We start from the raw sequence: 26838 nt of genomic DNA on the forward strand, positions 1-26838 counted from the left end.
ATTTGTGAATATAAAATCTGGTCAAAATAGTAAGCGAATCAATCAAACAGACATACTAACAATCTAATAACATGTTTATAAAGTAGTTTACGACATTGACCACCCTCCGCGTGCCTCTCTACGTCTATACCACTCGCACGTGCGTTTCATCAGATTCCACCACTTCCACACAGAGCGAGCGAGAGAGAGAGGGGGGGCCCCTTTTACGCATGCGCGCTGAGCTAGTGTCATCATCACCATCCCAGAAGTTGACCAGTCTGGTACCCTGCGCTGCTGTATCAACGTGTATCCATCGTCAGGAGCGACGACTCCCCGGGAGACACACAAACGCACATATACGTCGAACCGTTAAGCCTCCTTCCCGGACACTGGATACCGGACACCGCTGAACAACCACGGTGAGTAGAGCGAGCGTACGGCGGAATAAACTAACCGTCCCGGCGCGTTGTGCCCGAGACACAATGAGGCTGCTGATGAATCAAACGGCTCCTTTTTTGTTTTCTGTTTAACGTTTTAACTTGTGCTTGAGTGAATGAAACCGGCGGCTAATTTCGGTTAGTGGTAAATTAGCTTAAGCTCCGTTTTTCTCCGTTTCGGCTGCCGTTATTATATCCCCCTCTTCATACGACAAGGTGCACATGATTCATATAACCGGGTTTTATAACTACCCACGTAGTTTCATTCAGTGTGGCGTGATGCTGCTGGCGCTATTTCTTTCTTTCTTTTTCTTTTTTTTACACTCCCATGTGAAGTGAGTGAGGCTGCCGTGTGCTGACTGTCGGACTGTCGCTCCGGGTCTCTCGGTGCCGTCGGCGCGGAGCCAAAACCTCCCGTTAATAGACACAGAGGAGGGGGACGTGATCTTCAGCCATAGTAGTGATTCTTACCCGGTGCAGCGATGCATTTGACCGCGGCCTAATATGTCATCTATTCTGTATAGAGCTGAATGAGTATAGTGGTGGAAAGCACATTTACTCAAATACTGAACGTAAGTACAGTTTTGAGGTACTTGTGCTTTACTTCAGTGTTTCCATGTTATGCTGCTTGCCACTCCTCCACAATGTCAGACGGAAATATTGTACTGTATACTACATTTATTTAACAGCTTTAGTTACTTTTCAGATGAAGATTTGACACAATGGATAATATAACAAGCTTTTAAAATACAGCACATTGTTAAAGATGAAACCAGTGTGTAGTCGGGGTCACGTTTCACATGTCTATGAGTTGTTAACAGCTCCACCAAATAGTGATTTTTTCCCTCTAAACTTCTCACATGGTTTCATTTCTATAAATGTTCAAATGACCTGATATTTCCCCCAAATTCAAAGATTAGAAAGAGATTAGAAAAAGAAAACAGATTTGTGTATCAGAACTTCTTTCCTCTCCCATTAATCACCTCACGACCCCTCAGATTTATCTGGTGACCTTTTTGAGGGGCCCGACCCCTAGGTTGGGAACCATTGGACTAAACTAGCTAACTGTATGTAAAGTAGTGTAAACTAGCTCCACCTGCAGCAGCTACAACAGTAACATGCTGCTCTAACACTGATGCTTCACTATTAATATCTAATGATGTCATATATAATAATATATCAGTCAGAGGGACCAAACCACTACTTTAATACTTTAAGCACATTTAGCTGCTGATATTTATGTACTTTTACTCAAGTAAGACTTTCCATGCAGGACTTTTACTTGTAATGGAGTCTTTTAACTTTGCTGTATTGGTGCTTTTTACTTGAGTCAAGGACCTGAATACTTCTTCCAGCACTGAGTCTCACATGCTGACTCTCTGAGGGTCAGCAGTCAGTGGAAAGATCACACGACAGCCACACGCGCTGCTGCCCCTGCTTGTCCCAATTGTCCCAAAACAGCCAGAGCTGCTTGTTGTCTATTAATAAGTGTCTAACCAGACGGTATTCTCTAACCGTGGTGCGGAATGTGCTGTGTCGTTTTCCATTTGGGTTGGCTGGTCTCAAACAACCACCCTGCTGAAGTTTCCTTTGCTAAACGCACGCAGGAGCTCCGAGGGTGTTGTCCTCTGACCTCTGACCTCCCTGCAGGACAAACAGTCGAATATTTCCCTCAGGGGGTCAGTAGAACATCAAACATTACAGTTGGCAGAGCAGTTGAAGCTATGTGCTGCATTCCTTTACAGCTGCAACGATTAGTAGCAACCTAAAATGTCTTGTTTTATCCTGACCAACCTAAAGATATTCAGTTTATGATCACAGGAGACTAAAGAAACCAGAAAATATTCACATTAAAGAAGCTGGAACCAGAGAAATTTGACAGTTTTTCTTAAACAACTCAAAACAATAAACTGATAAAAAAATAGTCGGGGATTAATTTCTGTCTATGGACTGTCTGTCTGCTTCAAAGCCTCCACAGCCACATGTTACATCTTCTGTGTTGACATTTTTTTTAAGGAAAAAAATTCCAAACATTTGCTGGTTGCAGCTTCTCAAATGTCAGGATCCAACAAAACAAGGCGTTTGAAGAAGTCAGATTGGGCTCTAAGAAGTTAGAACGGCCATTTTTCATCATTATCAATGATATCAACAATATCGACGTTAGTTGCAGCCCTACTTCGGAGTTACCTACCTGCAGTTGCATTCCTCCTCATTTGGTGGCTGCTAATTGGTGCTAATGTGCTAGCTAATGTGGTCCCCACATCAAGCTAGTATGTACCAGACCAGTCTGTCCCAACTGTTACATCAACCCTCCATCTAAGGCCGGACAATACATCGATATTATATTGATATGGTGATATGCGACTCGATATCGTCTCATATGGTATAAGTGTTGTCTTTTCCTGGTTTTAAAGGCTGCATTACAGTTAAGTGATGTCATTTTCTGAACTCACCAGACTGTTCTAGCTGGTGTATTATTCACCTACTTAGTCGTTATATCCACGTTACTCATCATGATATTTGACTTCGTCCGTATCACTCAGCCCTACCTCTGTCAGACTAAGACGGCAAACAATACGTTTTACATTTGGCGGACGCTTTTATCAAAGGGGACGTACAAATGCGGCGAGACAAGACATTTACATTTTACGAGTAGTGAAGGCTTTTATCAAAAGGAAGTGAGAAGCGAGGCAAGACAATGAAGTGTTAGAGGACAATGACTCTGAAAGAGCCGTGGTACAAACTCTCAAGCAGCTGACCAGGTACAAGTGCAGTAGCCTATATAAAGTAAGAAACAACAAGAAGTAGACATGTGCATGAGAGATACCTTAAGCAACAAGCGCTGAAAAGGTCAAGCATTGAGGTGTTCACGGAAGACGATCCCCCAAACTGTAGAAGTAGCTGAGCTTTACTGAGATTAGTAATTGTGATGTAATTACTGGATTTCACTACTCATTACGAGGAAAAGTAATCACATAACTGTAATGTGTCACAAAGTAATCACCCAACACCAGTGATGAGTCAGCGTCGAGACCTTTACGTTTCATGCGTTGCAGTGATCCAGGCCCTAAATGTATTATATAATAGTGTTTTTTCTTGCTTCACTGTGCTCTGTGCAACTCTCCAGCCGCATATTTCTGCTCTCATGAAGCCCTCATCTCATTCCTGGTGCTTCTCCAAAACTAACCTGTCCTTTCTGTTTTCATATCACCAATTTGTTCTGGCTCTCATGCTAGGCTGAAGGCAGGAGAAAAAAAAAAATGTTCTCAGAATTTCCGAATCGTGCAACCTTTGTTATGTGTAATCTTTATTGTTGTCATTGAAGAAGATATGAGCCATGAAAAGACACAAGTGTACCTTAACTAATGCTGACTAGGTGCTTTCCTAGGTGCTACGAGTGTTTGGCTGGTATCCATAGTGAATGTGGAAACTCTGCTCTCTGGAATTCATAATCAGATATCTTAACTTTATTATTTAAGAATTAACAATCGAGCTGAGAGGCGGTTTGGAGATAGATTTGAGCAAACGCTTCAGAAAAATGCCGTGAATAAACGAAGGAATGTCGGTTTGAGCCTGAGGTTTAGGAAAGGGACAACGAATGTGGAGATATGTCAGCGCTCTGTGTTGTTGTGCTTTTTTGTTTTTTTTTAACCGTGTATGTGTGAAAGGAAGCGTGGTTATGATTAAGAGGGAAAAACCACAAGTAGAACCAGATGTGGAGCCAAGCGGTGTCCGAATTAACTTTTGGATTCACCTGCCAAGGAGACCGATAGATGGAAAAAAAAAAAATCTACCGGCACCAGCCAAAATAATAAAAAGCCTTTTTTTTTTGTCACAAATAGATTTTTTATTGAGATAAGAAGCCAAGCTCTTAACGTGGGTAGATTTTCTGTTTGGTGAAACTAGGAGACGGGTCAGTGGATGGTGTCGACCTCTTCAGTTTCGCGGCACTGTTTAGACGCACGTTGAAAACAAATACGACGCTCTTGTCAACACTGTATAAACTGAACAAACATGAGTAATTTCCTCCGAGCCGTCATGACAGATATTTTATTACATGACTATTTTGGTACAAACATTTACGCAGCAGTGTGGCAGATAGCCTCATGAGGTTTACTCACCAAACGGAAAAATCTACATCGGCCGGGAGTTAATTTCAGACTCTGGAGGGTAAACTTGTGTCTCAAGTTGTTAGTCTCCAGGATTCATTAACTCATAAGCATTTTGCCGGCCATAATTCATCATTTTACTGTGTTGAAATGGGTTTTTTGAATAGGAAAGAGCCTTCAAACCATTATCTGACAGAGTGGCTGCAGAGTAAACACCTGTTGTATGAAGTGGGAGGGGCTGCTTTACACATTTGTGTGTGTGTGTGTGTGTGAAGGGATTACCTGAATACGAGTGACCTCTTTCTGCAACCACATTTCCGTTGTAGATCATTGCCCTGACGAATCACATTTGTTTTTCTCTCTACATGCACACTCGCACACGAGTTCCTCACACGGCCACATGGCAAAAACATATAAATATCTGCAGCTGAAGGGTCCCGAGCAGGTTACTTCATATATGTGTGTGTGTGTGTGTACAAGTGGACATGTGGCGAGTACATGTGACCCGCATGTGAACACATTCGCAGCGCCTCTCAGATTTACAGACGTGTGTGAGAAAGGGATACATGGAGCGGCATTAACATAAGTTCATGCCAGGGAGGTTTAAGAGGTCAGTGCTAATCTGGTTTTTATTACACAGCCATTTAGCTGCAGACAACAAATGTTTTAATGCTTTGTAATTGGACTTAAGGGATGTCAGTGGCCTTATTCGAGGTATTAAACCCCAACAGAAGCTAAGTGAACGAGCAAAACAAGGAGTTATGTCATAGTAGTCGATTATTCCTCGTGTCTTTTGTTTCCTGGTGTGTGTGTTTTTAGAGAGCCGAAGTGTAACCGGAACCTCCGGGAAGTAAGAAAACCTCCGTTTAAAATCCAGCTGACGGTTGTAACTACGCTAATAATTAAAAATCCAGGCTTGGAGCAGAGCCTTTCTCAACATCAGGTGGGTTTCCATTCACTGTTTTTCAATTTGTGCCTAAAAAAAAAAAAAACATGTGAGTGGAAATGCCGGATATTTGGAAAAAAAAAAAGTCTTTATGCTTGGACGAGGTGGAAAAGTTGATGTATGTATAACTGACACAGAGCTGCGATCAAAACGCCTCCAAAAGCAAGAAGTTGTGATGATAGATGTTCGATTTTCTGAAATTTCGGTTAAAATTTGCGCTACATTTGGATAAAAACCCGACTAGTGTGGCTCAGTTCATATGTTTAGATAAGAACAGCAGCTTTTTGAAAACTCTTTATTCAATATTTATGATTTTTAGCTGCCTTTTTAACGAACAACATTTCCCATAAACCTGAGAAGTTTGCGGGTTTAAAGGTCACGGCTGGACGGAGGAGGCGGGTTCATGAGAGAGTTTGTAGACAACAGAGATTACAACTAGAAGAAATGACTTGAGAAGAAAGTGTTGGGAAGTTTTATGGATATGGCTACGGGTGAAAAGTCAAGTCGGAGGTCGGAAATTTCCAAGTTGATAATTCCAAATTCTGAGCTCACGATGCCAAACGCAAACATGGCCGATCGTGAGAACCTTTTCATGGCAGGCAGCGAATGAATATTTGCAACGTTTAGTCGTTTTGACATCGCTCCACATCGATAATTAATCTGAATTTTATTTGCAGTGTTTCTGGCTTTACTGCTCAACATTCACAGTGTTGACCTCTATGCTCGGTTCTGTGGAAGTTACCATACCGAGTGACGTCAGAGCGTCTGTTTCTCGGCAAATTTCTGGTGCATGAAGTTTCCCAGTAAGAGCTCCAGCTTCCAGAGCCGTCCCATCATACTTTTTCAAGTAGGAGGCTGGAAATTTCCCATGTTGTCTGGAATGCAGCATCAAGTACCCCCATTTACTGTTTTTTTGTGGAGTTTGTAGTTTTTTTTTTCCTGTGCTCACAAAGTAGTTGTTGTTTAATTTTTTTTTAAATCACAAAGCTGGAGTTGTCTGGGAAATACGGAGCGCAGGAACCCCAGGAACACACAGATGAAAAGAAAAACGCTGAATGAGAGACTGCATTGAGTTACAGAAAGCTAATGGAACATGAGTCTAGACTGACGTGCTGACTTCAGCTCCCTATTAGAGTTCAAGTTTTGGGAAATAAAGACTTTTCACAGAGTCACGATGACTCTGAAAATTACAGTCACTTAGTCATTCATGGAAGAAATGAAAAGCCTGTTTATCTGCCTTCCTTCCTTCTGTTTACTCTCCTCACAAGTCCTCACTGTCATCAGCATCCTGTCTTTCTTATCGCACTAATTCGGGAAGACGAGGCATCTTAAATCTTTACTGTAACAATAGATCTCTATTTTAGTACAGTATAAACTCGCTCTTTTTTATTTTGTCCTTATATAATCTACTGTTTCAGCCGATGAAGCTATTTGTCGTTTAAGTGATTTCAGGTAACTCCAGTCCGTCTACACACTTTGGTAAAGGGAGCGTTTGTTACTGCAGAATGAATGGCCTCATTGATAACTCCTTCAGGAGTTGTCCTGCTTTACCGGCGCCCACACACACACACACACACACACACACACACACACACACACACACACACAACCACACACACACACACACACACACACATCAGTCCATGGTCACTTTTGGGGACGTTACATAGACTTATATTCATTTCATGGAGACACACCCTAACCCTAACCTTAACCACTGACCCAAAAATCAACCTTTTCCCAATTGGGGAAACGACAATCGGACAAGCCGTCCCCAATTAACTGGTCCGAAATTTGTCCCCAAAAGTATGCTATGACAGACTTACACACACACACACACACACTTCTAGCTAAGGTCCAGCACACAGCGGGGACCTCAGAGGGAGATAGCAACATAAATCCAGTCCCTCTGGTGAAGCCTGCTTCCCATTCAGACCAGGCCACAGACCACATATCACATTCCTCCTGCCTCTTTTTTCATCTCAACGACTCATGTGGTTCTGTCCCCACCAAACTCACAAAGACTTTCTAACCCATGCATGCTGCAGGGTGCCAGTCGTACATAACAGTTAGATTTAAGACCACAGTTTGGTTAAAAACTAAAAAAAAAAAAAAACTCACCCCACCTGTTGAGTGGTAAGTTGTCGTTTATCTTGTCCTGTGAAATTCATAATCTGGAAAGAAATATCTGGTCACTACTTACTACCAGCTCCTCATCACTATTGAGAGTAATTGAGAGGAGGCAATCATTTCTATTTTCATATCGGCCGACCGTGCTCACTCGAGTTGGCAGATAGGTGCGAAATATTGCAGCGTCATGTTCCGTTTAACGTTATTGTCTCAATATCACAATCCAATCATATGCGGGGTGTCAGATCCATGGAAAAGAGACAAAACTGGTTTGTAATTACTATCAGAAACATCTTTAAATACACAGTAGGATCTAGTAGATTCTAGAGATTATTTATGTATATTAATTCTGATAGTAAACTAGTTAAAGTCGCCTTAATATCGGCGCAGGAAAAACCAAACCAACTGTCGATATATACGATCCCATCGCCAATCGGCACAAGTCTGATTGAGAAGGCTGGTTTGTCCGTGTCAGATGGACCTTTGGATGACCTTTATGACCAAGGTCATCAGTCCCTAACAACCATGCAGGTTGGTCAGATGGAGCTAAAAGATGGGCGTAAGGAAGCTAGAAACAGGAAATTGCATCCACTTCTGAGTTTTAGATGCTTCCTTATTTGGTAAATGTTGAACTGATCGTATGAGGTCATCCAGTAAAGTTGGAATAAGTTAAGAAATATCCTGCTAATGAGGTATTTGGTTGTACTAATCTTCAGTTGATTGGCTAATTAACTTTCCAGACAGGACAGAATGACAGTCGTCCTGATCTGGTGGTACACATTCAGGCTCACCAGCACTTTAAAAACTCAACAACTACAAAAAAAAGGAAAGAAACGCCTTTTTATATGTGTGTTCACATGTTTTTTCCTCATATGACCTTAAGAGAGATGCATGATAAGACCGCAGATATCAGCTGTGAGGTTTCGTTAGTTAAACAACAAATTGCTTGAGTAATAAACTTGAATATTGCGGTGTCATCCAGCTTCCTATTTGATTTCTGTCTTCCTGTTTCTGAAACAGCAATGTCATTTTTACTGATTATTTGTTTTGAGCCCTTTTTTCAGATAATTCAGATGGAACTTCTTGTAGTGTTTGTCCGCAGTCACATTTCCTGTTCCTCTCTGCTAGAGAACTCAAATGTGTAAAGTATATTTTGCATATACGTGAACGCAGCCTCGTCCTGAGTGTCTCATGTTCAAAGTAAAGGAGAACTGGCTGCGGAGTTACTCCTGCAGTCATCACATTCCTCCTGAATACAGGAAGACCGTGCAGCGAGCACCGAGGTCAGGACCCGTTAGCACACATGCACAGGTCAACACTTTGGGATTTGTTTTTTTTTTTTATCTTTTAGACGTACTCCGAGGTCGCTTTTTCTTACTACGTCTGATCTCGAATTCGCAGCCGCAGTGGAACAGATCAAAGTTTCAGCGGCAGTGACAGCGCGAGAGAGTAATGGTCGAGTGTTTGTACAAGCATTTGTGAGAGTATGCGTGGCTGTGTGTTAGTGAGGTCATTGGAGGAAGGGCTATGTGTGCAAAAAGCTCTGTGAGGAACATGAGAGGGCCAGAAAGTCTTTGCCAGTCTTAGTCTTTGGCCTTCGGATGACCCATAGCTACACGGACTGTCTTCAGAGGCCCTAATGAATTAAAGGTCCGGCAGCTACTATGACATTTAGTTGGATATCCAGGTTTTAGAGAAGCTTAAACAGAATAATAAAGATTTCCCATCTGACATAAAACTCTTTTCTCTTCTATGTCTGCACTGGTTTCTGGACTGGATCAGTGTTGAGTGACTGGTGGAAGTGTTAAATCTCTTAGCTTACAGACCTTGGACAGTCTCCATTTTTTTTTTCCTGCTGAATAAATACAGATGCACACCTCACACCGCTGCTGTGATATGAAGAGTCTGAGCTCACATTGGCCGCACAGGAACCGATTAAATCAGATCACGTTGAGGTCTTTGTCAACCAGCTGTTGGGTTGCTTATGTGTCGTAACTGACACCTTTTAGAAGAAACAAGCACAGAGGAAGTGGAACCGCCTGCGCTCTTGTGCTCATTTTTTTGGGTGCGCTGACTGTTTAGTCTCTGACGTCATGCGTTTTGACTGTTTGTTGGTGCTAAGTGCTACACACGACTGAATTTGTTGACTTTAGTCAGAGGCTTCTGACCCGGATTACTGGGAAAACACGACCTAACCGACATAGCAGCCATGTCTGCAACTGAATAAGTGATCCTAAGTTAAAAGAAGGAAGACTAACTTTGGTTGTTTTTTTAAATGGAAAAGGATGTTTTGGAGTTATGATTAAAAACAAGCAGAAACATCCTGTAATACACATATTTAGTAATAAAACACAAGTCAGGATTGGCTGCTCTAAAATGAGGCTTTTTTCTGGTTGTTTTTCTGGGTCGAGGCCACAAATTCTAGTGATTCACGTCTTTCTTTTCCCATGTTGCATCAACCTTTATAGAGCGAAATCTACAGTAAATGAAGAAACAAACCTCGCACAGTTCATCATAACTCAGTCTACAGTGTTTCGTCGGGGGGGGGGGTCGGGGTCTATGGAGGAGTTGCAGCTTGTACGCAGATAAAACTGGACGCTGTCTGGATACATCTGCTCCTTTTCCAGGAATGTTCTCATTGCACAAATGTGTTGTAATCATTGACTGTATACAAAGATGGACGACATGACAAGTTCCCCAAAAAGCGAAGCCAAAACATCTCCATCGTCCCCCTGCCGGCCGGCTGGCTGCGGTACAGCTCATAAATCGCTCCTCCTGTCATGAACCAAACTAAACAATCACAGCACATGTCAAATACATATTTCCCAAAGATGATAAGTTGATTAGACGTTTTAGTCATTTTTTTAGTAAGAATGTGAAACATTTAGTGGTTGCAGCTTCTCAGATGTGAGAATCTGAAGCTTTTCTGTGTCGTACATGATTGAAAATGGAATATATTTGGATTTTGGATGGTTGATCTGACAAAACAAGAGATTGCTGCCTGCACATCTGGAGCTGTGCAGACATTTTACTCCGTTTTCTGATGTTTTATAGACAAAACGATGTTGAAACAGACAAAAATCTGCAGATTATAACTGTTAGTTGTGGCCCTGTCATGTTAAACAGTAATTTAACTCATTCTTAATAGCAAAGATATAACTTATGGCTGCAGTTTAAAGTTCACAAGTTGTTTTTCACAGCGGACTGGAATGAACCACCTGGACGGCAGGAAATAACTGAATGGTCAGCATTAACAGTGAATCATCAAACATGCAAAACAACCTGATGTTATGATACATCAGAGGAGAACTCCAGTTCAAATCTCGTGTACTTTCATGCAAGTGTTTATATATTTAGCATGTGTATCAAGTGCTTTTTTAAATTAATTATTAATGTTGGTCTTTATAGAGAAGACACTTGAAAGAAAAGAAGGATGTGAAAGCCACACGTGACGACCGTCAGCACTCTCTGGACACGCTGTGAGACCAGTTAACCAGTCACTGCAGAAGGCTGACAGTGTAATGATTGGTGCAGCGAGGTTGTTTACAGCATGATCGAGTCTAAACGCCATGTAGGGAAGCGTGACGCCTGGCTGTTCATTAGTTACTACAAGAATAGCTGAACCCTCTCTCAGTATCTTGGGACTTTTTGTTTGTACAAACATCCAGTTTTTTTTTCATCTTGTTGTCTACAGAGTTCGGGTTTGCTAAAAAAAAAATAACACCACCACACAGATTTAGTGTGAAGTTCCTGTGTGGTTGCTTTTTGTAGAGTCCATTTAAGGTAAATGACCCAAACAGCAGCAGAGTTGATGTCAGAGGAGACCATAAATAACTCTGTTATGTGTGGCCTAAATGGAAAAAAGAGGTTAAATAGATGCATTCATTGAGGACGGAGTTTTTTTGGCAGCTGTAAATGTATGTCACTGAAATATCAAATGCTGCAGTTGCTTCAGCATTATAATATTTTGGTCGTCAGCTGTTTTTGGAAGAGGAGGCTGTGAGATGATGCCGAGCCGGCCGGCGGTGCGTCACAGCTCCTCGGGCTCAGTCACTTTTCTAGTTAAAAGTCCTCTGGGCCCTTTGTGTTATTTTTACATGCATGCTTTTTTTTTTAAAGCGAGTGTTGCCAGGGAGGGACTGCTCAAACTCCCTTTACCAAATTTCAATGAAACATAATCTCTGTGTAATTAGAGACACTCTTCTTAGATAAGCGGATACAGTCGACACTAGTATAACGTTACGCTGCACAGTTCGTGTGAGGTTGCGCTTTTATTTTAGATGAGAAATGATGGTGGTGATGAAAGCCTCGGTTTCACACCGATGTCCCGACGGTCTAATCGTTTGGTCTGTAGGATAAACACGCAGACTCGTCTACTGCCGGTGTGTGTTGGCACGTGGCTCCTCCACCGCTCTCCTCCTGTCCTCCTGCTCTCCTTACTCATCAATCTTTTCCTACATATTTGAGCGTCCAGCTGACAGCAAATGTTAGTATTTTTGATGAGTCATGATGAGTTTTACAACCTCTCCTTCTCTCCACAGGTGTTTTGAATCCTGCTCCCAGTTTGTCCGGCCTCCTCGAAATCCTCCGAGGCCCATCCAGCGGTGTGACTCCTTCGTCTCCTTCTTCCTCCTCTCCGTGAGCAGACATGCCTGCAGCGGTGGGTGGGCCCGTGGGTTACACCCCTCCAGAGGGCGGCTGGGGCTGGGCGGTGGTGGCCGGCGCCTTCATCTCCATCGGCTTCTCCTACGCCTTCCCCAAATCCATCACCGTCTTCTTCAAAGACATCGAGGCCATCTTCGATGCCACGCCGAGTCAGGTGTCCTGGATCTCTTCCATCATGCTGGCCGTCATGTACGGAGGAGGTGAGCGTCTTGTGTTTGCTGTTTATTTATTCCTACAGTTCCAGGCAAAAGTTGGGACAGTTTCTTAACACAAAACCCAAAAGATAATCAGTTTACTGTCATGTAATACAAAGAAAAGCAGCTTATCAACACTCTGAGAAGCTGGAACTAGTGGATATTCTGCATTTTTTGCTTGAAAAACGACTTGAACAAATAATCGCTTATCAAAACAGCTGCAGAATATGTTTCTATCAGCTCTAATTAGCTTTACATCTGGACTCTGAACATTTCCCTCCCTTTCTGTCTTTGCAAAACTGCTCAAGCTCTATCAAGTTGCACGAGCACAAAGTGAACAGTGAGCAGTTTGTGCCTCCCTTATCTTGAAATCTTCAACAGTCAAAAGAGTGTCTGAGACAAGTCTTTGAAAAACCCCAAAATACTGCAGCTTGACATCATAAGCAGCATTCAGTACACTCCTTATAAGTGGCAGACTCTCAGTCTCTTCAACATGCATCAAACCAGCAGACGGACACTGTCATGTTACTCTTGCACTCAACAGAAAAAAAAAGGTTTCTGCACAAACGTTGACACCAAAATAAACTCAAGAGGCTGTGCAGCTTGTGGTGTTTGTGGTTTATACTGCAGTTCTCTATAAACAGCAGGAGATAGAGTTACCACATAAAGAAGGGGGTTTCAACTCTGCACGTAGAGCGATGCCACTCTGCCCTTTCTCCAATTGTTGCTCACGTCGGGGCCGGTGTTGTGTTTCCTTGACGTGAGGGAGTAATCTGGAAAGTCTTGACGGTGAATGGAAAAGCAGCTCAGGAGGAGGGCGTGTTGATGTTTACGGCCGTTTGACTCGTCGTATCTTTAGACTGTTTCTTTTGTCAGAGCTCAAGTGTGAGCGTCTTGAGGTGCTACCTCTTTGTCTTTCACACTTCACTGAAGCAAAACAAAAATAAACGCAAGCCTTTTTTTTTTCTTTCTTCCTCCTCTTGCATCAGTCCTTACAGCTGAAATAAGGCTCACTACTGCAGGGAGAGTAGCAGACAATAAGAGAAACTCATACTTACATTAGGAGCGCTTGCAAGCAAGATATGAAAACAAGCACATATTTGTTCTACGGTAATCCATCTAAAGCTGCCCGAGAAAAATGTGCAAAATAAGAAGAAGAAGCAAAGGCAAAGTGGATTCTCATGGATGTGGAGTAAACACACAGACCGTCTGAGCTCCATATGGGCCAAAGAGTTTTGAGTTGGTCTGCACACCGAGGCCTTTGCAAACTTCTTCTTTTAATTTCTGCCTGACTACACACAGGAAGTGCCTTGCTGTGCCTCACACCAGTTAAAAGGAAAAATGCACTTAGTGTTTGCATATGTAAACGATGTACATGTTTATTTGCATATAGAGAGAGGAAGTGAGATCCGATCACAAGCGGTCACTCGCGTCCTGAAGACACCTTCGGATGATAAGAGATTTGCTCTTCGCTCACGGCGAGGTTACCATCACACTCTCTACCTCCCCCGCTCGCATGTCACTCACAGCTGGTATCTCATCGGTTGTGTCCCGAAAGGTCAGCAGCAACCGAGGTCAAAGTTGAAATGATTTGAAGTTGGGCAACGGCACAGCCAGCACAGAGCAGAGTTTCACCACAGATCTTGTGTGAACTGACGCCCTTAGAGCTGTCTGCTTGTGTTAATGCCAGGTGTGAACGAGGCCAAATTAGGATTCATTAGAAGAAGAGAGAAGTAACAGGAGCGCTGCTGGTGTCCCTGGCGTACCGGTGCTCATGGAAGGGAATAATATCCAAAAAGAGCAGAAGAATTAAGACCAAGAACTGGCATAAAAAAATCCAGATCCTGATGCTCAAGGTAGAAAAGTAAAAGGCCTTTACTTCAATGAGATAGAGTCATTAAAAAAACACACCAACATGTGTCGGCTTGCACCTTCCTCAGGGTGCGGACACACAAACAGGATTAAGGATTCATTAGGATTCATCTTCAGGGGAACATGAATGTTTGTACAAAGTTTCATGAGGATCCAACCAAGAGTTTTTTTTTTTAGATATTACAAGTCTGGACAAAAAGTTTAATTTACCAACTGACATCTGCCTCCGTACACAAAATATAGAGGAAAACACACTACTGAAATGTAATCAGCCAGTTCTTAGTACTTAGTGGACTTAGTGAACTCTTTCATTAGCACCAAAGCAACAGCAGCATTTACATGTTAAGGCAGGATTTGAAGAGAACGACTCCAGTTTCAGGTTTGGTTTCAGATCAAGTTTCTCCTTTTCTGTCTCAGGACACAAAGCGAGCTCTTTCCTCATTTACAGACTCTTACTTTTCTCCCACAACGTTTATTCAACCAGCACATCAACTCCTTTTCTTTCTCTTTATTCTCCAAAGTTCAAATTTACCATATCTAAAAATGGTATCTGTTCCTTCCACTTACTCATCCGAGCCTCCTCTCAAGAGCATACGTGCCAGCCTGCAGTCTTATTCAGTAGGTTTTTCGGAGAGAGAGGGAACTGCTGAGGCAAGAACAGAGGGGAGGAGTGACATTGCATAACAGGAGCCAGATGTTGGAATAGCAGTTTTTTTTTTTTTTTTTTTTCCTCCTTTTGTCTCCGATTTCACAATTCACCAGATTGCCGAGGCTGCCTGTGTGGTTTCCCATTTGGTGATGTCAGTATGTCTGTTGCGTTTACTACAGTCAAGAGTAGTCTGGGATTGTTGTTGGCCAAACTGGGACATAAATTACCACAAATGGTGTTTCCTCATTTGGTTTTACCGCTTCAGGGGGCAGAGAAGGGGTTGTACCATTTATTCACTGACAAATAGACTAAAACTGTACACACACTGCGTTGCTATGTTCACAGCTATGCCGCTAACTTCATACTTTCTGCTCCGGTCGCCAGCTTCACTGTGACACACACACATACACACACACACACACACACACTCTCTCTCTCTCTCTCTCTCTCTCCCTGTGGCTGTCTTGGCGTTTTACTTGTGAAGCTTTTATTGCGCTTACTGTAACACACATAAATAAACATTTTTTTTCCCCCCAGGAGGGCGGCCCTTCTAAGGCAGTGGTAGGGGAAACGCTGAAGAGTATTACTCACAGGCTGGTCCTACACGCTGCAGCGCACGTACACACACCTCTCTCACCAAAAAGTTAGAAAAAAAGAAAAACCCCAAACCCTATTCACCTATTCATCCATTGACGTTCGATGATGCCAGTAACAGATGACTAATAGTGTGAATTAGTAAGAAGTCTGCAGGATGCCGTTCGCAGAGGAAAAGGAAGCGGAAAATATGTAAAGTGAGATTGTCTCTTAAGTTTTTCTCTTCTTATCTGTTTTTTAGTTTCAAGGCATGAAATAAACAAGATAAAGCAGTTACATCAATTACAATCAATTACAGCTGCTAGTATAGCCAACGCTAACAAACAACACTGTAAATAAGATGCACTATAGACGTAAAAGGAGCAGAAAAGACGACAAGTTGGCAGGATGGTCACACAAAACCATACACCACTCATCAGTTCTCTTCTCTAGATAGAAGAACCTAATTAAGTCAGTCGACACAAAATGAATATAAGCAATTTATTGTTTTTTTAAGCAAAAATGCCAAAAACAATCCTTGTTTTAACGTCTCAAATGGGATGATGATACGCTTCCTTTATCATACATGAAACTGAATATCTTTGGGTTGTTGATGAGACAAAACAAGACATGTGAAGGCGTCACCTTTGACTCTGGGTTCAGTATTTTATAGACATTAATATATATATTTAGGTTAACTGAGAAAAATAATCCTTAGATTAACAGATAATGAAAATAATCATTAACTGCAGCCTAATGCTGACGTATAGAGATACCAGAAGGGAACTGAATCACTCAGGTAACAGTTAAATTAAGCAAGCAAAGTTAAATTACGAATAGAAGAACACAAATAGCCCCATATCTTGGTAAATTTATTCGTAAAGCTTCTTATTGCGCACCTATTATCCAAGACAAGAACTGCTAATCGCTAACTTAGCTTAAATATAAGTTGAAGCCCACAACGTAACTCACTGTATCCATGGCAACGTTACACTTTCTGCTTTCATCCCTTAAAGCTGAGAGCATATTTATCCACCTTGTAGTAGAGGTAAAACAAAGTAGTGATAAAGAGTGATAAAACCCATTTTTATTAACGTTTTGGGAGTTGCACTTCCTGTATTTTTTGGACTTTTATTTTGTTCTTTGTCTGATTTTGGACGTCATCCCTATTCCCACAGAATCTGATGGCTGAGGTAATACTTTTGCTGTTGGCTGCAAACTATCAGAACAGTTGCAGATTTAATTTCCGTCGATCGACAGAGCCAAGCTAGCCGTTTCCCACTGTTTCCAGTCTTTTGTGCTAAGCTAAACCAACAGTCTCTTGGCTGCAGCTTTACAAACATGAGACTAACATCAATCTTCTCCTCCAACTCTCTGAAAGATGGCAAAATAATCATATTTTTCTAAAATGTTGAAATGCTCCTTAAAAGGGCTTCAGTCTGAATAAAAGGATGGGGAGGGGGGGGTGTCGTTCTGTGAGAGAAATGTAATACATTCTCTCAATTACTGTTGGGGCAAATCCAATCAGCTGTTTCAGCGCTAGAGATGCCTCCTGTCATATCATTCCTCTTCTGGTCTATTTTTTTCCCCCGTTAGGACTGACTCATCACCAGCTGCTCTCTCTCTCTCTCTTACGCCTCAGATGGTCACTAAAACTTCACATTTTTATGAAAGCGTTTGCTCCGTAATGAAGTTTTGGGTTAGTAGGATTGGTTTTTTTTGTAGGAAAACCTTGATCAGGAACTATAAGAAGCAGAAATGTCACCGCTAAAATTAGACAAAAGAAAAAGCTTGTCACAGCTGAGTTCACCCCCCCCCCCATCCCCGACACGCTCACATGCTTTTGCCGGTGTAAAGCTGAGGACAGGTCTTTTCTTTCCCTCTCCTCCTTGTTGTTCTTTCTTTCACAGTGAGCAAACGATGGATGGAGGGATGGAGGGAGGGAGGGAGGGGAAGAGAAGAGGGGGGAGAACAAATCGTTTATATAATATCTCCGAGAACACTACTCACTGCCCTCTTTGTGTTTTGCCAGACAGCAACAAAGACTGTCACTGCTGATTTGTTTATGTGTGCATGAGTGTTGAGTGGATGCAGATTCATTCCTGTCCTAGTAGAGGTTCACTTGTGTTCTTTACTGTGAAGCTGCAACGAGTCTCGAATCACCTCTTTTATCTCTCGTTCGACTGCAACACCGAAACCCACCGCGACAGGTTTGGTCAGACCCTCAGTGACACACGCAACACTGAATCTAGAGCTGTGCCCCAGTTCTGTACTACAAAACAACAGTACATAATCTCCACAGCAAGAAAACAGGAAATAATGCAATATGTGTGCTATGTGTGCTACAAGGCTTTTTAGTGTGCATACCAGCTGAGTATATTTAAGAGCACTCCAACAATAACGCTCTGCACTCCTACAATATTTTCCCGACTCATGATGGACAAAAAAGGTTCAGTTCAGCTCTGAAACAGGAGGTTTAGTAGCTCCTGTCTCTTTAAGGCCCTCTCTGTTCTGATTGGACAACGGCTACGTAAACAAACATTAAAAGTAGGAAAATGTCAACTTCTCAAATACATCCGTACATGACGGGGCCTGGAACAACCTTAAGACTACAGAAGAGACGGCTGTTTGTGGACGTGTGTGAACAATCTGACATCATCACAAGGAGGAAGTAGAGACGACTTTGCAAAACGAAGCGTTCAGAGCAGGCTGAAGCCCTGGCGTTTGAATTTCGGGGAGCATTTTTACATACGTTAACCTCAAGTTCTGAAACTTTGACCATGTTTAATATAGACATCCAACATTATAACAGCACATTAATAACAGAAACTCATAAAAAGCATAATATGTCCCTTTAAATTACTAATCACATATGCAGTAGTACTCCACAAGACTTAAATGTGTAAAATTCTTGGGGGGTTTTGTTGTTGTTGTTGTTTAGTTTTGTCACTTTTCCACTGCGAGCACATTACTTACACCAACCCTGACGTAGAGTGAGTGTGTAGTATGGATTTGGGACTCAGCTGAAGTGCCAGAGAGGCATTTATCGAGTGAATGCTCGTGCATCCAGAGCGCCCCCGGCCTCTATGGTCAGCTGCCAGAAATCAAGGTCAAAGCCACCATGGTCTGTGTGAAGGGCTGGTTGTCTTGCTGAGAGTTACCCCCCTCCAGAGGATCATTCATATATTTAAAAATTTATTATTTTTGTATCTACTATCTTTGTTTTCCCGACTGTCAAACATAATATTCAGCCAGAGGAAGAGTCGTATCGCTCTTTCCGTCTCTGTCGTTGACTTTCAGGCCTTTTCATGCACACAGAGCTATAGATTCAGCAGGCCTTTTACTTTGTATTCATACCCAGCAGAGCCAGCGTCAGCCCGGACCCATGTGAAGGCCCATTCACAGGGAGCTCGGCACGCAAAGCTGATAGGCGTGGAATGATTTCTCCTCTGTTCTCTGCCGCCTTACAGTTTATCTCTCGGTGTACATTACTATCACTCTGACGTAATGTACTTTGCACCGCCTGGCTCTGTCCTTCTCGCCCTTTCGTTCCCCCCCCTCCTCTCCCCTTCCCTTCTCCTCCTCTCCTCTCCTCTCTTCTCTCTCTCTTTTCCCTCCTCTTCCTCCCTTCTTCCTTTATGTAGCATCCATCCTACTGGCAGAGCTGTTACACAATCAGTCATTGTTCCTCCTTTTTATTTTTGACATCGTAGCGCCACCTGTTGGTGAGCAGTAGAAATGGTGAGCTGAGTCTTAGATTAGATTTATAAATAGAAACTTTTTGTCATTATCAGTTAATCTACAGGGATTTTTTATTATTATTAATCAATTAATTGTACAATAAAATGACAGTAAATTGTGAAAAGTTCCCCTTGTTTTGTCCAAACTGAAGATGTTTAATTTACTAGAAGACAAAGACAAACAACAAATCCTCCTATAATCTATAAAATATAAGATAGTGGAGGATGCCCATCATTCAGCTCTACATGTTGCATTAACAACTATTTCAGGATTCAACACTGCTGTTCTCTAACTCGCTATATCTACACGGTATCATTAATTCTCCTTTTCGTCCCACGTGTGTCATTCTCCGCAGGTCCGATCAGCAGCATCCTTGTGAACAAATTCGGCAGTCGACCAATCATCATCCTCGGTGGCTGTCTGGCGGGGTCGGGGCTGATCGCAGCCTCGTTTTGCAACACTGTCGAGCAGCTCTACTTCTTCATAGGAGTAGTGGGAGGTGAGTGTTAAATATGTCCTATTGAACGGCGTTTAATGAGCATCATTTTGTCTTTCTTCTTCTTCTCTAACTTTTCTTTTCTGTTTCCCTTTTCTGCCTCCAGGTTTGGGACTGGCCTTCAACTTGAATCCCGCCCTCACTATGATCGGTAAATACTTCTACAAGCGCCGGCCCATCGCTAACGGCATAGCTATGGCGGGCAGCCCGGTCTTCCTGTCCACTCTGGCTCCTATTAACTCCTGGCTGTACGACGAGTTCGGATGGAGAGGCAGCTTCCTCATCCTCGGAGGGCTTCTGCTCAACTGCTGCGTGGCCGGATCCCTCATGAGGCCCATCGGACCCAAAGCTCCACCTCCCAAGCCCGACTCAGAGGTAGCCGAGGCTAAAGCGGGGCAGCCTAAGAAGACGGTCATGCAGACCATCAACTCCTTCATCGACCTGACGCTGTTCAAACACCGCGGCTTCCTGCTGTACCTCATGGGCAACGTCGTTATGTTCTTCGGCCTCTTCTCTCCGCTCGTCTTCCTCTCTAATTACGCCAAGAGCAAAGACATCAGCAAGGAAAAGGCCGCCTTCCTGCTGTCGGTGCTGGCGTTCGTCGACATGGTCGCCCGGCCCTCCATGGGCCTGCTGGCCAACACCAACTGGGTCCGGCCCAGAGTGCAGTACTTCTTCGCGGCCGCCGTCCTCTACAACGGAGTGTGTCACGTTCTGGCGCCGCTGTCGGTCGATTACACCGGATTCGTGATCTACGCCCTTTTCTTCGGTTTCGCGTTCGGCTGGCTGAGCGCGGTGCTGTTCGAGACGCTGATGGACCTGGTGGGGGCGCAGAGGTTCTCCTCAGCCGTGGGTCTAGTCACTATAGTGGAGTGTGGACCGGTGCTGCTGGGACCACCGCTCACAAGTAAGACATCCAGCATGCATTGCGGAAAAAGGGAGGGGTGGTGGGATAGTGTTACATGGTGAGGTAGCCGACGAACATGTATGTCATGTGACTCACATGTGATAGAGGGTAATATCTTCTATCACATCACTGTTAAAAGGCTCCTTTAACTTGTAACTTTCATTAATTTATGTTATAAATCACTTTCAAGAAGTGCCAGATAAATAATCTTAGTTATTATTATTTGAACATTTAAATCTGACTTGTCTTTCTTTCTCGTGTCCGTTTGCAGGTACTTTCTTTAACTACTACAAGTCATACGACTACACGTACATCTGCTGCGGCATCATCCTCATCGTCTCCAGCGTCTTCCTCTTCGTGGGAATGGGCATCAACTACAGACTGTTGGCGCGAGAGAAAAAAGAGGAGGAGAGAAGAGAGCGAGCGGAAGCCAAGGATGAGCAGAAAGCAATGCTGGCGCCCGCCTCGCCCTCGAAATCGGTCGAGGACGGCGAGGAGAACAACGTACCGGCCGGCGTCACGCTGGACGACGTCGCCAAGATGGACGAGGACACGGTGTAGAGAAAGAGAAAAAAAAAAAATCCAAACGACGGGACTTGAGAAGGACGCACACACACTGCATCACACGCTTCACAGAAAAACACACTTTATAGAGAGAGAGAGAGATAATACTTCATACCCTCGTACACAACCCTGAAGCCATAGAGACAAAAACAAACAAATACTTTTATCTTTTAAAAAAAAAACTGAAGACCAGCTGCCGTGACGCGCTCGTCACACGCAGCGTTTCACCGCTTTCAGACCTCTGGTTTTTTGGTATTTGACGTGCCTTTGGTAAACTCAAGTCCTCCCAGTGTAAGAGAATAATCGAGTAACTTAATGAGGACTCTACTCTCAGGGTCTTGAGCTGCCGTAAAGGTTCACACACACACACACACACACACACACACACACACACACACACACACACACACACACACACAGGTTTTGTTACAGTAGCTTCTTAGAGATACTGTACGTTTTCCCTTCACACACACTTGCATCGCTTCACTCCTCAAGGGCTGGACATACATTAAAAGGGACTAATACGTTAGTATTAGTGTAGGTACAGTATATCTGTATATCTGTGGCGTGTTCACGTGTTAGTTTAAAGTGGGAAAATTTCCAGGTTTAATTTTTTTTTAATCACAAGAAGAATTTGGGAGAAAAAGAAATCTGGAAGCACGCAGGAGGAAGAAGTGTTTTAATGTTGGCAGCAGTTTTTAAAATGTAACTATATCTAAACATAGATATAGAATAAAAATAGTTTAAAGGGGCCATATCATGCACATTTCCAGGTCTGTATTTATATTCTGGGGCTTTACTGGAATATCTTTTCATGATTTACAGTTAAAAAAAAAACTCCTTATTTATCTTATAGTGGCCCTTTATGCAGCCCCTCGGTTCAGCCTCCGTCTGAAACAAGCCGTTTTAGGCTCTGTTGTGATTGGCTGGCCGACCTCTCGCCAGCTACGACAACAAACCGTGAAACGAAAACATAGCAGTAGGATTTCACTACTTTTTTCCACACGTCAACTTCTCAGACACATCCGCACATGTAATCCGAGTCGACAACACCAAACAACACCGTTTAACAACCTTAGCGAGCGAAGCTATGAAACAGACGACCGTTTATCGACACGCACAAACGAGATGACATCAGATTGTCAGCGAGGTAGAAAAAAAACGTCACAAATGAAGCGTTCAGAGCAGGTTGAAGCCCTGTTTTTTTGGACTTTCAGGGAGCATTTCTACACGTTAACCTCAAGTTTTTGGAACGTCGACCGCGTTTAATGTTAGATATCCGACACCGTAACAGTATATAAATTAAAAAAAACCACAAAAAGCACAATATGGCCCCTTTAAAAGACATAGGAAAGTTGGATAAACTAACGTAGGAATCTTTTGCAGCGGGCTGGGTGGTTGAATGTTACAGTCGTGTTGACGGTGTGCTTGTACATAAACGTGTGTGCACTTTGTGTGTCATTTTTTGTTGTTATCATTCACCCTCCAACCAGAGCAGCTCATCAAACACTGATGTACTGACTAAAAGACACATCTGAACAAAACAAAAACAGAAAAAAAAACACACAGACAGTCTGTTGTGCAACTCACAGTATTAAAATTGACACCACACGCACACACGTGCTGGTTTGTGGGGAAACAACAAGCTGCGGTTGCACCAGAAACATGTGTGTTTTACTGGTTGGTTGTGTGTGCGCATGTGTTGCTTTGATCAGCCTGGCTGTGGTGCCAAAATAGGGGAGAGAAAAAAAAAACTTGCACATGATCCTTATTTTTTTTTTTTAAAAACTTTGGATTATAGAAGTCGCAGCACCCTAGTGTTTTTTAAAAAAAAAACATTTTAGTTTTAGTTTACAGTTATATCAACAAACCTTTTGTGATTTAAAATCTTATTTTAGTTCACTGTATGACAATCTGACTACAAGTAATCTTTTTAACGGATTTTGATGTGTTTGGATGAAAGGAAGTGTGTGTGTGTGTGTGTGTGTGTGTGTGTGTGTGTGTGTGTGTGTGTGTGAGAGTCTGAACTGTAGCCAGGTTTCATCATTTCATCTGTTTTTTTGTTTTTTTTTTTCAATTTCAGCCTCTGCAGTATCAACATGTGCAGAACTCTGTGTCATATCAGATTCACTGTTTCAAATCGATCAATCGCAGATATTCAGTGGTTAATTATTGGTTGATCAATGACTGGGAGGAGTGGGAGGAGGCGAGGGGGGGGGTTTTACTGCTGATGTTTGTGGGAGAAAGAGTCCAGTTTTTTTTACCAGCAGCAGAGGACAGTTGATGATGATGATGTCGGCCCTCTTCGGCTTGAATAAGCTCCTTATTTTTTCTTCATCGGGGGGAAAATAAATGGAGGTTTTAAACAATTCACTTTTTAACTTAAAGTATTTGCTTGGTGGGAAAAATGTTGAAGCTTTTAAAAAAAAAAGATGATTGTTGTAACTGAAACATTTTGAAAAACATAAAATATTTATCAGTTTTGAAGGAAGGCTCACGTTTTTTACCTTTTTTTTGTTTTGTTTTGTTTTTTTTAAACCACAGACTTTTTCCAGACTGATCATTTCTTGAAGTGGTAAATAATGTGTGTCCTTAGTTGTATAAAAAAATACTTTAAAGGATAAGCCTGGTTGTTCTATATTGTATTATTGTCAACAAATCCCAATGATGAATTGATCCAACCAACAAGTATTTCCTGTCTATCCAAAGTCTGATTTTCTTCTGAAGACTTGATTTTTGTCCAAAAAACTTAAATCAAACACATAAATGAGCCTCATTGTTACGCTGGGTGACACGTTCCTTCATCACCACCAACACACACACTGTATTTTCAGTTAGAGCTGCAACAATTAGTCGATTAATTGATCAGAAAATGAATCTGCAATTATTTTGATAATCAAATAATCATCTTAGTTTGTTTTTTAAAAGCAAAAATAGCAAATATTTGCTGGTTAAAACTTCTCAAATGTGAGAATTTGATGCTTTTTTTTGTCATAAATGAGAGTAAACTGAATATCTTTAAGTTTGGGACTCATTTTTCAATATTTATTAACATTTTATTGACAAAATATTAACCGATGAATCAAAAAAAACTAACAGTTTAGATGAATCAATAGTGAGAATAATGGTTAGTTGCAGCCTTGTTTATTTTGAGTCAGTCCCACTCACACTGTTGTGCTGCTGTAATGTATTTATACTCAGTAATGTGTATTTACGCGGGGCAGAAAATAGTCCCCAACAAACGTACTAACTGCTCCTGTTGGAGTATCTAAACACTACAGTGTCCAGCTGTTTAAGATCATTTAGCCTAAATGAAAGTATAAACTTGTTTATATATATTTTAGATTTTTTGTCTTGAGTTGAACCGGTGGGTTTGAGAGTCTGAGATGTTATTGAGACGTAATAACGTTTCCCTTTTTCCCCACTGTTGGGATTTGTTGACTAATATCAGCTGCTTTATCCTTTAAAATCTGAAGAAAAATCCTGTTTTGAATGAAAGATGCAACAGTTGAATGTTTCTGTAACGGAGCACTTATTTCTTTTTGTATTCCCTGATGTCTCATTTCAACAAATTGAATAACGAATCCCTTCACTGTGTGTGAGAGTAAACACGCAAACACGGTGACACACAGGAACCTTTTAATTTACATCAGATGTTATAAGCGGGAATGTAAATGAATGTGTTGAAAAGGTTTTACACTGTATCTTTATTTGTTTGTTTGAAAGCTGTCTGGTGATTTAAACCACGACCCAATGAAGTATTAATTATTCAAACAAACTGATCACAAAGTGTAAGTTGTCTAAAAGTAAACGTCCTCTTTGATTCCCAGCGGTTGTTGGGACAACGGATCATGACATGTGCCGGTATCAGACTCTCAAAAATATCCTGGTAAACAGTATTATTATCAATATAATCATCAAAGTGTCCTGAAATCCTCCTATTAGTGTTAAAATATAGTTAAATTACTCTTGAATTCTTCCTGATGAAATTGACAAAAACTTTGTAGTCAGTGTTATCTGCTGGGTGTTAACGGTTAAATTAAAAAAAAGCAGAGAAATTTGTAATCACACACAGAAAACAACAGTTTTACTGAGCTCTAGCAGCTGATGAAGGCAGGACTGCGTTGTGTTCAGAGTCCTCGGTCGGTGTATTTAACAGTTTACCGGCACATCTCTAATCATTTGTCCCAACAGGAGAATAGTTTCTCTGCAGCTCTACCTGAAGTATCCACCTCTCTGTTACTTTGAAGCAGATTTATTTGGGATTAAGATGTTTCAGGGGAGCGAGTAGAGAGATTATCATTGTCTCATTGCGTCCACATTCCCCTGCTATAAACTCTGATGTCCTCCAGTGACAGCAGACGTAATAAATGTCTGACATGAGAAATAATAAACTCCTGATTACAGCTTTGAGAAGTTCAATAATTGACTAAAACCTTCAGTTATTTTTTTTTGTTCCTTTCAGACGTGTATTTGAAAAGAGAAGGCGACACCTTGAAAGACCGTTTCAGTTGAAAGCTGGATGTCGGAGTCTCTCAGTGCAGGGGATTTTATAACGGTACTGTACATTCATCGCTACAGCACCTTATGTGTTTAAAAAAAAAAGAAAAGAACAAATCAATTTGTTAAGTTTTATGGAAAATAACATGTTTTGTTTGTTTTTTTGTTTTTTTTTGGTTTGATGGTGTTTTTTTGTTGTTTTTTAGTCTCAGTAGTTGTATGTTTTTATGTTTGTATGTGTGAAGTGTTTATATGACTGGTGAGAGAATGAATAAAAGTTTTTTAAAACAAAACTCCTCATATTCCTTCTGTTCTGTCAGGAGACAATAGTCAGATGCACAAAAATCACAAAAACATCATTTACAATAATTACACTTTATACAACTTATTACAGCAGTTTTTTATCTAAATTACTTGGTTGACTTAAAGGAATAGTTTGACATTTTGGGAGTTTTCCTGCTGACAGTTAGAGGAGGAGGAGTGGTATCAATCTTCTCATCTAAGTCAAATAAAGAAAGAAAGCAAATAAGCATCTAGTTGTGGTTTTAAGGAGGGAGGGGGGGGCGGGGGGGATCACTGCTCCAGGCCAAGAAACAGTCTGACACATAAACCCCTGAAAAAACAACATGTTGATTTGTGAGGTTTAGAATTGCTAATCAGATTAATCAGGCCACTCTGTGCCTCACATTTTTCTTGTTATAACAAGAAATCTCAGAATAGTAGCTGCTTTTATTGTCATAAACAATAACAACAAAGCTTTCAGAAACACATCTGGTTCACTTTGGTTCTTTCTGGTTTGAGATGCAGAGTGAACAGTTTCCTCCAGAGTGTCTGCAAGCTAATAACAAACACATCTAGGTTTCTTAGGAAGAGCAGAAATTCATCATGTGTTCGTCTTAAAAGAAAGTAAGACTTGATCACTCAATTTAAACATTCACGAGCGTTCATCTCAGCAGCAGCAACACTTTATCAGATACAGTCTCATGTTTCACCTTTCTCATTATAACTTTTTATTCTCATTATAACAAGAAAATGTGATGTAGACTCACTGTTTCTAGTCCAAATTAGTTTAGCAT

At 41.8% G+C, this 26838-nt stretch overlaps 1 protein-coding gene across 1 annotated transcript; it reads left to right on the top strand.

The window, feature by feature from the left end:
* The first annotated feature begins 230 nt into the window (after positions 1–230).
* LOC137185065 (monocarboxylate transporter 1-like) lies at positions 231–26055 on the top strand. Its single transcript, XM_067593295.1, has 5 exons — positions 231–398; positions 12143–12466; positions 19651–19794; positions 19898–20698; positions 20970–26055. Exons 2-5 carry the CDS (start codon positions 12250–12252, stop codon positions 21257–21259), a joined length of 1452 nt encoding a protein of 483 aa, XP_067449396.1. The 5' UTR covers positions 231–398; positions 12143–12249; the 3' UTR covers positions 21260–26055.
* Positions 26056–26838: the final 783 nt, after the last annotated feature.

This window comes from Thunnus thynnus, chromosome 6 (genome assembly GCF_963924715.1).
Source record: "Thunnus thynnus chromosome 6, fThuThy2.1, whole genome shotgun sequence".
Taxonomy (NCBI): Eukaryota; Metazoa; Chordata; class Actinopteri; order Scombriformes; family Scombridae; genus Thunnus; species Thunnus thynnus.